General features: G+C 51.7%; 1 protein-coding gene across 1 annotated transcript; it reads right to left on the reverse strand.

Annotated features, from left to right (window-relative positions):
• Positions 1-1,278: 1,278 nt before the first annotated feature.
• Positions 1,279-2,613, reverse strand: LOC143217535 (uncharacterized). The gene is made up of 3 exons (XM_076441920.1): positions 2,196-2,613; positions 1,950-2,117; positions 1,279-1,847 (listed from the first exon to the last, which is right to left on the reverse strand). Exons 1-3 carry the CDS (start codon positions 2,611-2,613, stop codon positions 1,279-1,281), a joined length of 1,155 nt encoding a protein of 384 aa, XP_076298035.1.
• Positions 2,614-12,632: the final 10,019 nt, after the last annotated feature.

Genomic DNA, 12,632 nt, shown 5'->3' on the forward strand with positions numbered 1-12,632 from the left:
AACGTATAAAGGTAAACAAAGGTAAAAGTTAATGAAACATCAAAAGTTTGTCATTCTAAATATGCTTTTATAGATCCGTTAGTTTACTTTGACAAGTATCGGAACATCTGCTTTCACTGTGAAATATTTCATTAGCAACCCTGAGTGGTACATACACAACAATTGCTGTTCCGCATAAGAGACGAGGTTCCAAATTGAATGCCTCAAAAGAAGTAAACAACAATAGAGCCATTTCTACAACTTGAATTTCTTTCTTTTCTCTATAACAAAGTATTTAAAACTCGAAGACACATAAATGGAATTACTGCTGAAAATGTCGAGTACTGCCAGAAGTTCCTCCAATTTTCAACATAAATAAATCTTTCAATTCATCGATAAAATAAAATATGCTTTACGAAAACACGATAAAATGAGACTGAGATAATTAAGATCCGCACAATCTATGTATTATAATTTTTTTGCGAATTTCACCTTAAAATATTTTTTTTGAAAATATAGATATTGCTTCTAAAAGAAATCTACAAACACACCATTGATTATTATATAGTTAGACATAAAAAAAAAGAATTAATCAAGTAAAAAAAATGTATACCTATGCCGGGAGCGAACCCAGTATCAGCAGATCAACAGTCGAACGGCTAACACGCTGAGCCAACTGAGCTGTTGGAAACATGATTGATATTTCTAGATGTAATGTTCATACTATAGAAATATTAATTGAGTTGATATCATTTTTTAATTACTTCTGTAGAGTGCTCAAGATTTATCAGAGCCTGATAGACTTACAGAATAAATAGAACGTAACAATTTTAAGGTTAGCTCAGTTCTTCGCGGAAAAAACGTCGAAAGAATCGGTTTTTATTTTTTTTAACAACGGCGCACCAAACCAAAAAATCTGAAAAAATTCATGAACAATACTTATAACAATATACTGCTACTGTAAAAATATAAATGTTGTCACTCTAAAACTTCCATGTGAAATCTGCATTTTTTCGATTTTTTTGAGGTTTTTGATTTTTTACAAGCAGGATTTCCATTTTAAAAATCTGAAACCAATTGCAAAGTATGTATTTGGGTTTTTGACATGTGTCAGATTTTTTTCAGAATTTCTAAACGTCATTAACTAGGGAAAATAGGCCAAAAACTGATTTTTCGTTTTTACCCCATAACTACCCTCCCGATCGAGATACAGGGTTGAAATTTTGCACAGTATGTTTTTTCTTGGTGCTCTATCGAATGGCACATCGTCGATAAAATTCGGCTCAAGGGCATTTTTGACTATCTTATCCGGCTATGCCCTTTACCTACTCCTAGCAACCATCTCAAATATCTTTCTTGAAGTCTCTCTAGACCTGCCCTCTCCTTCCAGCCCCATATTTCTACCCCATAGCTTATCACCGCCCATATTAATCTGTCGAATAACCATAATCTCCTACCCCAATCTTTGGCAAATCTCCTTTTTCCTATCGCCCATATTTGTCCCATAGCTGCCGCCCCTTTCCTTAACCTCTCCTCTACATGAGCTCTTTGACCCCCATCTCTTGTAATCGTGTAACCCAGATACCTGTATTCTTTTACCTCTTCTAACACTTTCCCTTTCCACCTCCAAGACATTTTTTTCCACCTCCCCCCACCTCTTCTGCATCTCATCATCTTGGATTTCTCTGTGTTGAGTTCTAGTCTCTTCCCTTCCAGATATCTCTCTAATACCCCGATCATGCCCCTCATATCATCTTCGCTTTCCGCTAGCATGGCCACGTCATCGGCGTATGCCAGTGTGAAAACTTTTCTATCACCCAGCTTTACCCCACCCCAACACCCCTTCTCTAACTCCTCATCCAAGTCCGCTAGTAGCAAGGTAAATAGTAGCGGGCTTAACGGGCCCCCCTGCCTTACCCCCCTTGTAGTCCAAAAGTTGTCACCTTCTTCCTACCCCACTTTCACCCTACTTTTAGTTTCCATTAATACCTCCTCACACCTCTCCACCAACCCTTCCCTCACCCCTCTTATCTTCATTGCCCTTATTAGTACATCCCTGTTCACAGTGTCAAATGCCGCCTTTAAGTCCACAAACAATATAACTAACTTCCTTACTTTTCTCTTCACCTGTCTATTTACTAGATAATTAAGCACGTAAATGTTATCAATACATCCTAATCCTTTTCTAAAACCGGTTTGGCTTGCCGGCAACAAACTCTTCCCTTCCACCTCTTGTCTTAACCTTTCCGCTAACACCGCCGCGTAAATTTTGTAAGCAGTTTGTGTCAGAGTTATCCCCCTGTAGTTCTCTACAACACTACTGTCCCCTTTTTTTGCTACTGGTATCACTACCCCCTCTGACCAATCCTCCGGCCATCCCTCCCCCCTCCAAACCTTATTGCACACCCCCATTAACCACTCCTCTATCTCGCAACCTCCATATTTCCACACTTCATTCGGGATTCCGTCCCCTCCCGCGGCTTTCCCATCTTTCAGCCCCTTAATTACCCTTCTAATTTCCTCTATCTCTATATCCCTTTCCGCGTCCTTTCTTCTTCCCGTTATTTCTCCCCTTCTAACTCTCCATCCCACCCCTCCCAATACCTTCCTAAAATGCTCCTCCCATTCTTCCATCCCTATGTTTTCGTCAACCCTTGTTCCCCTCTTTCTTTCCCTATTCACAAGCTTCCAAACCTGACTTTCCGATTTTATTTCCCCCACCTCCTTTTCCCATTTTTCCCTCTCCTTATTCTTTTTCTCCTCACATAATCTCTGGTATGCTCTTTTCAACTTCTTAAACTCTAATCCCTCCCCTCCCTTCCTTCTCCAATTTCTTAATTCCCCCCTCACTTTCCTTTTCTCTACTTTACATTCTTCATCCCACCATCCTTTCCTCTTTACTTTATCCTTTATATCTACCTTCCCCAGTACTTCCTTTATTTTATCTTTCAATTCCTTCCAATCAGTCTGACTTCCCTCCCCTATGTTTGCCCTTGTAACAACCTGGTTTCGTCGTCACGTTCGGAGACTTCCTCTTCGTCCTTATAGCTCGCCGATCCAGAGTTCGATGTTCAACGAGAGGAAAATGTCGATGGGGAACTGGACGTGATACGCGGGTTTCGAAATAACGACACAGGCGGTTTCACTGACGATGCTCGCTACCGGCGCGTTCGCGAACGCGGTTTTCTGGATTCGCTCGTCGCGAATGTTCACTCGGTAACCGCGACTTTCGGATACGATTCCGAGTACTTTTCTCGGACGCGCACGTCGCGGTTTTCAGGTACGGAACGCGTTACTTTCGCGGACGCGACGCGGATATATTTTCGGGACAGGTAAACGGAAGGATCAGAAGGGCAGGAAACCCCTGCCCGAGTCAGGTCGGTCGGATATGTGACGTGGCGGTTCGCCGTACGTCATGATCCTCTCGGGCGGTTCTACGGCGGCGAGTGACGGTTCGTCGTGCTCGCCGTTCGTTCTTGTCGACGGTACGCCTTAACAAGCTCGCTGGTGGTACACCTTGGCGAATAGAGTGACGGTACGTCGTGCTCTGGCTATGCTACGGGAAAAAGGACATTTTCGGGAAGGGAGGAGGGCTCCCTGCCTGAGTCGGGTCGGTCGGACTTCAACGTGGTGGTTCACCGTGCGTTTACGTCCTCTCAGGCGGTTCTACGGCGACGAGTGATGGTTCATCGTGCTCGTCGGTCGTTCTCGTGGACGGTACGTCGTGACGAGGAGGCTGGTGGTACACCTTGGCCTTTCAGGGCGGCGGTACGCCTTACCCTGTTGCAGTGGAACGTAGTTCGTCACCGGTGGAATGCCTCCATGGAACGGGAACACTGGTTGACAAAATGGCGGTGCGCCGTATTCTGTTCAGTGAAATGTGGTTCTTCACCGGAAAGGATACTTGCAGGGATATTAACAGGAACGATCCGATCTGAGTCTCGTCTCAACTAAGAAGGCCCTCCCGGGGTCGCGTAGCGGCTTTTATAGATGCGGTGCTGGACTTCGCGAATGTTCTCGACGTTTCTCATACGCGTGGGGGAAACACTGTCGACTCGTTCCCATCGGTATCGGTTTCGTGGCGCGGTGGTCGCGCGGCGCAGGGCGCGTATCGGTGGTGCGCGACGGTTCGGTTCGGTCTAGTTCGGCCCGGTTCGTTTTGACTCGGCGCGCCTTGATACTTGGTTCTGCTAGTAACAGGCCTGCCCGGTGCAGGTCTGTTACACCCCCCTCCTCCTTCGGGAAAAAACGAGCGCACGGCAGCGAGACTTTTTTATTAATAGAAACTGGACTGGTATTTACACAACTTAATAAACCATTTCTTTGGTATACATATCCCACAGGTATCCGTATGTAATACCTATGTTACTGTCTAGCTTAATGCCTAAGTACAAAAATGATCTCTGGCTTACGTTCTATGCTATCCCTAACTGAAATATTTTCTAGTTTATGTACTATCCTATTGTTAATAATTGACAAAACAAGCCGGGGGAAAAGAAAAACCCGTGTACAATGTGTGTACGACAGAAACCAATTGCAGGGGAAGTGTCCCCGCTTCACGTGCCGGTGCGGGTGTTGTAACCAAAAAAAAATTAACGTATCTTCCGGGCTATACGATGGTAAAGAGGCGGAAAAAACCGTGTATACCGTTACTGGAAATCTATCCTACCCTAACTAACCTATACATTACGAGTCAGTGACAAAAAAAACCTAATCTAGTGTCCTAAACCTATCGCATCCCGGTGCGGGTTTGAGGCCGTGGTGCGCGGTACCTCCTCTGTGTCGACGTGTCCCGGTACGGGGTTCGAGGTCGCGGTACGCGTTACCTCCTCTCTGGTCTTCTTTCCGGTCGGCGCTGGGGCCCGTCTCTGGCATCTGCGTAGTCGTCCGGTATTGTCGAAATGTAACTTCCATCGCTCCTCTCCAAGTTGCGCCCGAAACTGTTTCGTGGTGATGAGAGCCACTGGGACTTCCGCGCGGCGTTCGTTCGGTAGTTCGAACCACCGCATTTCGGCATTTCTGTGGCGGCCCTGGTATCGGATGGGCGGGAGCGCCCTCGGTGCGTGGTGCCATGGTGTCACGGGATGACCGTTGTTCCCCGGTCTTTCCTCCGCCGTGACCTTCCGGGCTGTCACTTCCTCCATAGGCGGCTCTTCGGTTTTGGCGATTTGCCTGACTGGTAGCGGTGCCATTGCTGCCGCGGTGAGCGACATCGGGGCTGCGTCTGGCAATGGCGTGGCTGTGTCGACTGCCATCGGTTTCGGGGCCAGGTGTTCCGGGGTGGCAGGAGTGGGTGGGCGGCTGTCGTCGTCCCCAGTAACGACGTAGAGCGCGTTCAGCTCTGCATAAAGATCGTCGTCCATGGCCGTCTGCGAATCTTCTTCCCCTGGCAGGGCTGCTATGCACTGTGGCCTATGACCACAATCAACACTCCCTATTACTATTCTCGGTCGACCGCGTCGGCGTGTGGTCGGGGTGGCCGTGGTGACGTCCGTCGGCGCCCTGTTCTGCTCCGCGGAGGCGGGTGGCCTTGGGCTATCACCGGCTCCCCCATCGTGACCTTCCGGGCCCCGGTCAGGTTCAGTTTCGGGCTTGAGGTCCTGCACATGAATGTGCCGGACCCAGCGCCGACTTGTGTCGCGTAGGTCAACGATTACTGGCGACACGATTCGACCGACTGTATACGGGCCGCTGTATTTCGGCGCTAGCTTGGCTGCGATGCCCGCTCCCTTATCGGACAAAGTGTGTTCCTTTTTCCACACCGTGTCTCCGACCGCCGGTCTCCAGTCTCTTCGGCGTAGGTTATAGTAATGTTCCTGCCTGCCGAATGCTTGTGCCAGGTGTAGCTTCGCTAGCTCGTGTGCGTCTCGAAGGTTCCTCCAGCGTTGTTGCGGCGGTGTCGTTGATTCGTCGGGTGTCGGCTGGCCTGGTATCCGTAGTTCCCGTCCTTGGTTCAGGTACGCTGGGCTGTAGCCGGTGGCCTCGTGTCGGGCGGTGTTGATTGCGAACCTGGCCTCGTCCAGCTTCTCATCCCACCGGTTGTGGTGGTTTCCGGTGTACTGTGCCAGCATCGTCTTTACGACTTTGTTCGCCCTTTCGACCGGGTTACAGTGGGGGGCGTATGGCGGCGTCCTCCGGTGTTCAATGCCAGCTGCACGCAGGAGTGCAGTGAATGGTTCGCCTATGAATTGTCGGCCGTTGTCCGAGATGATTACCTTCGGCGCCCCATGACGTAATATGACCTCCCTCTGTACGGCGGCGGCAACTGCGGTACTGGTGGCTTTTCGGAGCGCCGTGAGTTCTACCCACTTCGTGAATCTGTCTAGGCTAACTAGTAGCCAGATGTGGCCTTGGCGCGACCTTGGCAGCGGTCCGACCAGGTCGACTGATACCGTGTGCCACGGTTGTGTTCCTGGGTTCGCGTGCAGGAGTCCTGGCGGCGGTTTCGGCGGGGTCTTGTACCGCTGGCAATTGTTGCAGTTTCGCACATAACGTGCGACTTCTCTGAACATCCCCGGCCAATAAAAGTATTTGGCGACCCGTACTATTGTCTTGGCCAGCCCCAGGTGTCCCGCGGTCGGGTCGTCGTGGAATTTCTTGAGGATCGCCTCCCGTTCTCCTGTCGGTACGCATAGTTTCCACGCGTTGCTGGTCTCCGGTTCGTTATAGTCTAACTGGTGCAGTATTCGGCGGTAGAGTTTTCCTTCCCTGAGCTGGAATTCTGGTACGGCGGCGGGGTTCTTTTTCGCCTCCTCGACTTTCTTTGTGTACCACGTGTCCCTCCGGGGTTTCGGTCCGAGCAAGCTAACGCCAGGTGCGTGCTCGATTCTGGATAGGGCGTCGGCCACGTGGTTCAGCTTTCCCGGGCGGTACTTGACGTCGAAGTCATATTGCTGTAATTCGAGGGCCCACCTCGCTAGTCGCCCTGTCGGATTATCAATCTGTCGCATCCAGCGGAGCGCCTGGTGATCGGTGACGACGGTGAAGCGGTACCCCTCGAGGTATGGTTTCATTTTACGGATGCCCCAGAGTACTGCCAGGCATTCTTTCTCGGTGGCGCTGTAATTCCTTTCTGGTTTGCTCATCGTGTGACTGGCGTACGCAATGACCCGTTCTTCAGCGTCGTTGCCCTGCGTGAGTACGGCGCCCAGGCCGTGGTCACTGGCGTCCGTTTGCAACGTAAACGGTCGCGTGAAGTCCGGGCATGCGAGTACCGGTGCGGTGACTAGCTTTCTCTTCATTGTCTGGAACGCCTTTTCCTCGGCTTCGGTCCATCTCCACTTCGCGTTCTTCCGGGTGAGCTGCGAAATCGGCTCCATGATTTCTGCGAAGTTGGGCACGAACCTCCGGTACCACGACGCCATTCCATGGAAGCGTCGTAATTCGCGGATCGTTTTCGGCGCTGGAAACTGTGCAATGGCACTTGTTTTCTCCGGGTCGGTACGGATCCCTTGCTGGTCCACTATGTGTCCGAGATACCTCAGGCTGCTGACGCAGAACCGGCACTTCTCCGGGTTGAGTCTAAGCCCAGCGTTGCGGAGCCGACGGAACACTTCTCGTAGGTGTTCCCGGTGTTCTTCGAGGGTGGCACTGACGATAATAATATCGTCCAGGTAGGCGAATGCGTACGGTTCCAGCTCGGGGCCGATGATGCGGTCGAGTAGACGTTGGAACGTTGCGGGGGCGGAGTGCAGGCCGAACGGCATGACCCTGAACTGGAACAGCCCCTTTCCTGGTACCGTGAAGGCGGTGAGCGGTCGGCTAGTGGCCTCCAATGGCACTTGCCAGTAACCGCTCTTCAGGTCCAACGTCGTTAGGAATTTTGCTCCCCGGAGTTTGTCGAGAGTGGCCTGTATGTGTGGCAGTGGGTAGGCGTCCTTCTCGGTTCTCTCGTTGAGGCGGCGAAAGTCCACGCAGAACCGTGGTTTTCCGTCCTTCTTCTTCACCACCACCACCGGTGAACTCCAGGGGCTACTGGAGGGTTCAATGACCCCTTCAGCTAGCATTTTCTCGACCTCCTCGGTAATGACCGCTTGCATCGCCGGGTTTCGGGGTTGATACCGCTGTTTGAGCGGTGTCTCGTCCAGCAGTTTAATCCGGTGTTCGGTCAGGGTAGTGCGGCCCGGAACATTGGTGAACAGTTTCATTTCGGCGTCCAGGAACTGTTCGAACTCGCTCCTGTCCGCTTCCCCGGGGGCACGAAGGCCCATTTCCTGGCATGGTTCGGCCCTGCAGTCGGCGGGCCATGAGGCAACGTTTATCGGTGGTTTCAGTTCCAGCTGGAGTGCTGCGATCGCCTGTATGCCCAATAACACCGGAGGGCCCATGTTCGGCAGCACTGTGAAGTCTTGTAACCACTCGTATCCTTTGGTACAGAACGGCAGTTGAATGACACCGGTGGGTTGCATTTCGGACCCGTCTGCCAAGCTGATGTCGTTGGCCGGTGTCGTGGGTCGACGGCCTTGTTGCATCGCCCAACGTAACACTTCGGCGTTGATGCAAGAAATCTGGGACCCGGTGTCGAGTAGAGCGTCGATCTCCCGACCGCAGATCAGTATTGGTAGTAGTGGGCGTGGCGTGTATTTTATTGCGGGGGCCGGTATTCGCCCATCGGTTGTGGGCCCCGCATTCCGTTTCCCGGCGGGTGACACTCGCGGGTGAGCACGCCGTCGCGTCCGCAGCGTGAGCAGAATTTGCGGTATTTGTTCCGGCACTCGAACCGCACGTGCCCCCGCTGTTTACAGCGCCAGCAGTGCGTGATTGGGCTGTAATCCCCGGGGTTTTCGGGCGTCGTCGGCGTCGGGTGCATACACGGTCGCGGGTTCATGGTCGCGGTCGCCGCCGACGCGTTCTGCGTGCCGTGGGCCTCTGGCGTTATTCCGGCGGAGCCAAGCATAGTGGTGGCCACCGGTTTCGGGACCGTTTGCTCCAACTTGGTCTTCCGTTCCATGGCCATTTCGATCCGTTGTACCTGCCGCAGCAGGTCGTCCAGGTCGGTGAGGTTATCGCTGTTGATTAACATCGCGTAGTCTGGTAGCATATTTTCGTATGCGGTTTCCAAATGTTCATCGGCGGGGATATGGGCGCGGCGTAGTTTCGTGATCAGTGCGTTTAAAAACAGGTGGAACGGTTCCCCGGGGCGTTGTGTTCGCGACCGTGCCTCGCGTTCCTTTTGCAGTCGGGTCTGGAGTGGCGTGAAAAAGGCCAGAAATCTTTCACTGAACGTCGCCCACGACGTGATCTGGTCTTCGTTGTTCCGGTACCAGTCTTGTGCGTCCCCTCGTACGAGTTCGGGTATGCCCAGCAGCAGGTCCTGGTCTGATAAACGGAACGTCCTCCGCAGTTCGCTCACGCGTTCCAGGAACGCGTACGGCTCCTTTCCGTCGGTAGTGCACCCGGATTTGCGCATGTGTATTGCCCCGAAACTTTCGTCGGTCGTGTCCGTGTTGCGGGGTTTGTCGTTCACCGACGTGCCCGGCGCGGGATCGCCCTTCGCGGTCGCCATGTCGAACAACTGTTCGGTCTGTTCCCGTATAATCTCGTCCCAGCTTCGCTGCAGGCCACTCTGTCGGTCCGGGATCGGCAAATTTCTTCTCTGTAACTCGGCAGTGACCCGTCGTTTAGTTGGCCGTAACGAAGATTTCCGCATACCCGCCGTACTTTCCGAATCGGCACATCGACATCGCGTAGTGTCTCACTTTCCCGGGAGATGTCGCGCGCGGTACTCTCTGGCGACCGTTCCGCGGTCCGTTCGCGATCCGGTGTCACTAGATGTCGCACTTTTCACTTTTCGCTTTTACCGGGCAGCGACCGGTTAACCTCACTTTGTCCCGTTTGCCACGTGTTCGTTATGTTCACTATGTCCGATTTACGCACGCCAGGTCCCTGTTCGGGCGCCATGTAACAACCTGGTTTCGTCGTCACGTTCGGAGACTTCCTCTTCGTCCTTATAGCTCGCCGATCCAGAGTTCGATGTTCAACGAGAGGAAAATGTCGATGGGGAACTGGACGTGATACGCGGGTTTCGAAATAACGACACAGGCGGTTTCACTGACGATGCTCGCTACCGGCGCGTTCGCGAACGCGGTTTTCTGGATTCGCTCGTCGCGAATGTTCACTCGGTAACCGCGACTTTCGGATACGATTCCGAGTACTTTTCTCGGACGCGCACGTCGCGGTTTTCAGGTACGGAACGCGTTACTTTCGCGGACGCGACGCGGATATATTTTCGGGACAGGTAAACGGAAGGATCAGAAGGGCAGGAAACCCCTGCCCGAGTCAGGTCGGTCGGATATGTGACGTGGCGGTTCGCCGTACGTCATGATCCTCTCGGGCGGTTCTACGGCGGCGAGTGACGGTTCGTCGTGCTCGCCGTTCGTTCTTGTCGACGGTACGCCTTAACAAGCTCGCTGGTGGTACACCTTGGCGAATAGAGTGACGGTACGTCGTGCTCTGGCTATGCTACGGGAAAAAGGACATTTTCGGGAAGGGAGGAGGGCTCCCTGCCTGAGTCGGGTCGGTCGGACTTCAACGTGGTGGTTCACCGTGCGTTTACGTCCTCTCAGGCGGTTCTACGGCGACGAGTGATGGTTCATCGTGCTCGTCGGTCGTTCTCGTGGACGGTACGTCGTGACGAGGAGGCTGGTGGTACACCTTGGCCTTTCAGGGCGGCGGTACGCCTTACCCTGTTGCAGTGGAACGTAGTTCGTCACCGGTGGAATGCCTCCATGGAACGGGAACACTGGTTGACAAAATGGCGGTGCGCCGTATTCTGTTCAGTGAAATGTGGTTCTTCACCGGAAAGGATACTTGCAGGGATATTAACAGGAACGATCCGATCTGAGTCTCGTCTCAACTAAGAAGGCCCTCCCGGGGTCGCGTAGCGGCTTTTATAGATGCGGTGCTGGACTTCGCGAATGTTCTCGACGTTTCTCATACGCGTGGGGGAAACACTGTCGACTCGTTCCCATCGGTATCGGTTTCGTGGCGCGGTGGTCGCGCGGCGCAGGGCGCGTATCGGTGGTGCGCGACGGTTCGGTTCGGTCTAGTTCGGCCCGGTTCGTTTTGACTCGGCGCGCCTTGATACTTGGTTCTGCTAGTAACAGGCCTGCCCGGTGCAGGTCTGTTACACCCTTTTCCCAAACTTTTCCCTAAAGTCCCGTATTCCCTCTTCCGACCAGCAACCCCTACCCTTCTTTTTCCCTTTCCCCTCCCTCCCTCTTTCCTCCCCCGCTTCCCCTTTTAGCCACACTGTTATGGGAAGATGATGAGAATCTATTTTGTCCCCTATTTCCATCTTTTCTACTCCTTCTCTCATTTCCTCGTTCCCCAATATGTAATCTATCACCGAGTTTCCTCTTGCCCCAACATATGTCCATTCCCCTTCTTCGTCTCCCTTTTTGTTCCCATTCATAATTCCCCATCCTTTCTCTCCCAGGTAACTACACAATTTCTTCCCATCCCCGTTTAACTTCGTATCCTTTGAGTTTCTATATCCCCTACCCCCCTCCTCCTCCCCTTCTTCTATCTCTCCTCCTTCCCTTCCCGTTCTCGCGTTAAAATCCCCCCCTATTAACACCCTTACCCCTTCTTCTCTCCGGTCCGTCCACTCTCCTAATTCGTCTAACTTAGCATCTAGGTCTCCGTTTACATATACCCCAACCACCCACCACCATCCCCCCTCCAACTTCACTTTCGTCCCTATCATTCCCTCCTTCATTCTTATTTCCCCTTTTTCCCTCTCTAACTCCTTCCTCACTCCCATTAGCATCCCCCCCTTAGCCCTTCCCTTACTTTCCTCCCTCTTCGCCCACTGCACCTCCCACTTGTACCCCTTTGGAAGCCTATATCTTATTCTATTCCATCCCTTTTCCTCTAGCCACGTCTCTAGTAATATAATCACCTCCCACTCTTCTATCCCTCTCCAAAAATCCTCCCCCTTATTAGTCAGTCCTGCCACATTCCAGAATCCTATCCTATAACCTGAATTATTCCTATTTTCCCAACGTACCCCCCCCCCTGATTCCTCCCTTATTCGTTTCCCTGTTCCCCCTCCCATTTTTCCTCTATTTCATCCCATTTTCTCATTTTTCCATTTACCCATATTTTCATATACCCTACCTGTACATTTTTACCATTCATCCTTCCTTTTTCTGCCTCTCTATCTATTTTCCACCTTGCCCTCCTCTCCTCTTCTGTAAGATCGTCAGCTATCAATTCTTCTTGCCCCCTAAGCTTTTTCTTGCCCTCCATTACCCTTCTTTTGTTTTCTCTGTCGGTCAATTTCACGAGTACCATACCCCTTCCGTCTTTATCTACCTTCCCTATTTTCCTAATCTCCTTAATTCCCTCTTCATTCAGTTCCATCTTTTCCCACAGTCTCCTAATCTCAACTTTTAAATCTTTTCCCTCCACCTTTATCCTCCTAATTATTATGTTGTTCTTCTTTTCCTCTCTTTCTCGCTTGTCCTGCCTAATTTCCAAAATCCTAAGTCTTCTCCTATTCTCATCTAAAGCCTCTTCTCTCCTTATTTCATTACCCTCCCCCTTTTTTCCTATCCAGTCCTCCACTTTCCCCAATTTTCCCTCTACTCTATCTATCCTCTTGAAACAGGTGTGTTTCGTCGTCGTTCGGCTTCCTCGCGTTCGGGCTC

Source organism: Lasioglossum baleicum, chromosome 17 (assembly GCF_051020765.1).
Source record: "Lasioglossum baleicum chromosome 17, iyLasBale1, whole genome shotgun sequence".
Lineage (NCBI taxonomy): Eukaryota > Metazoa > Arthropoda > Insecta > Hymenoptera > Halictidae > Lasioglossum > Lasioglossum baleicum.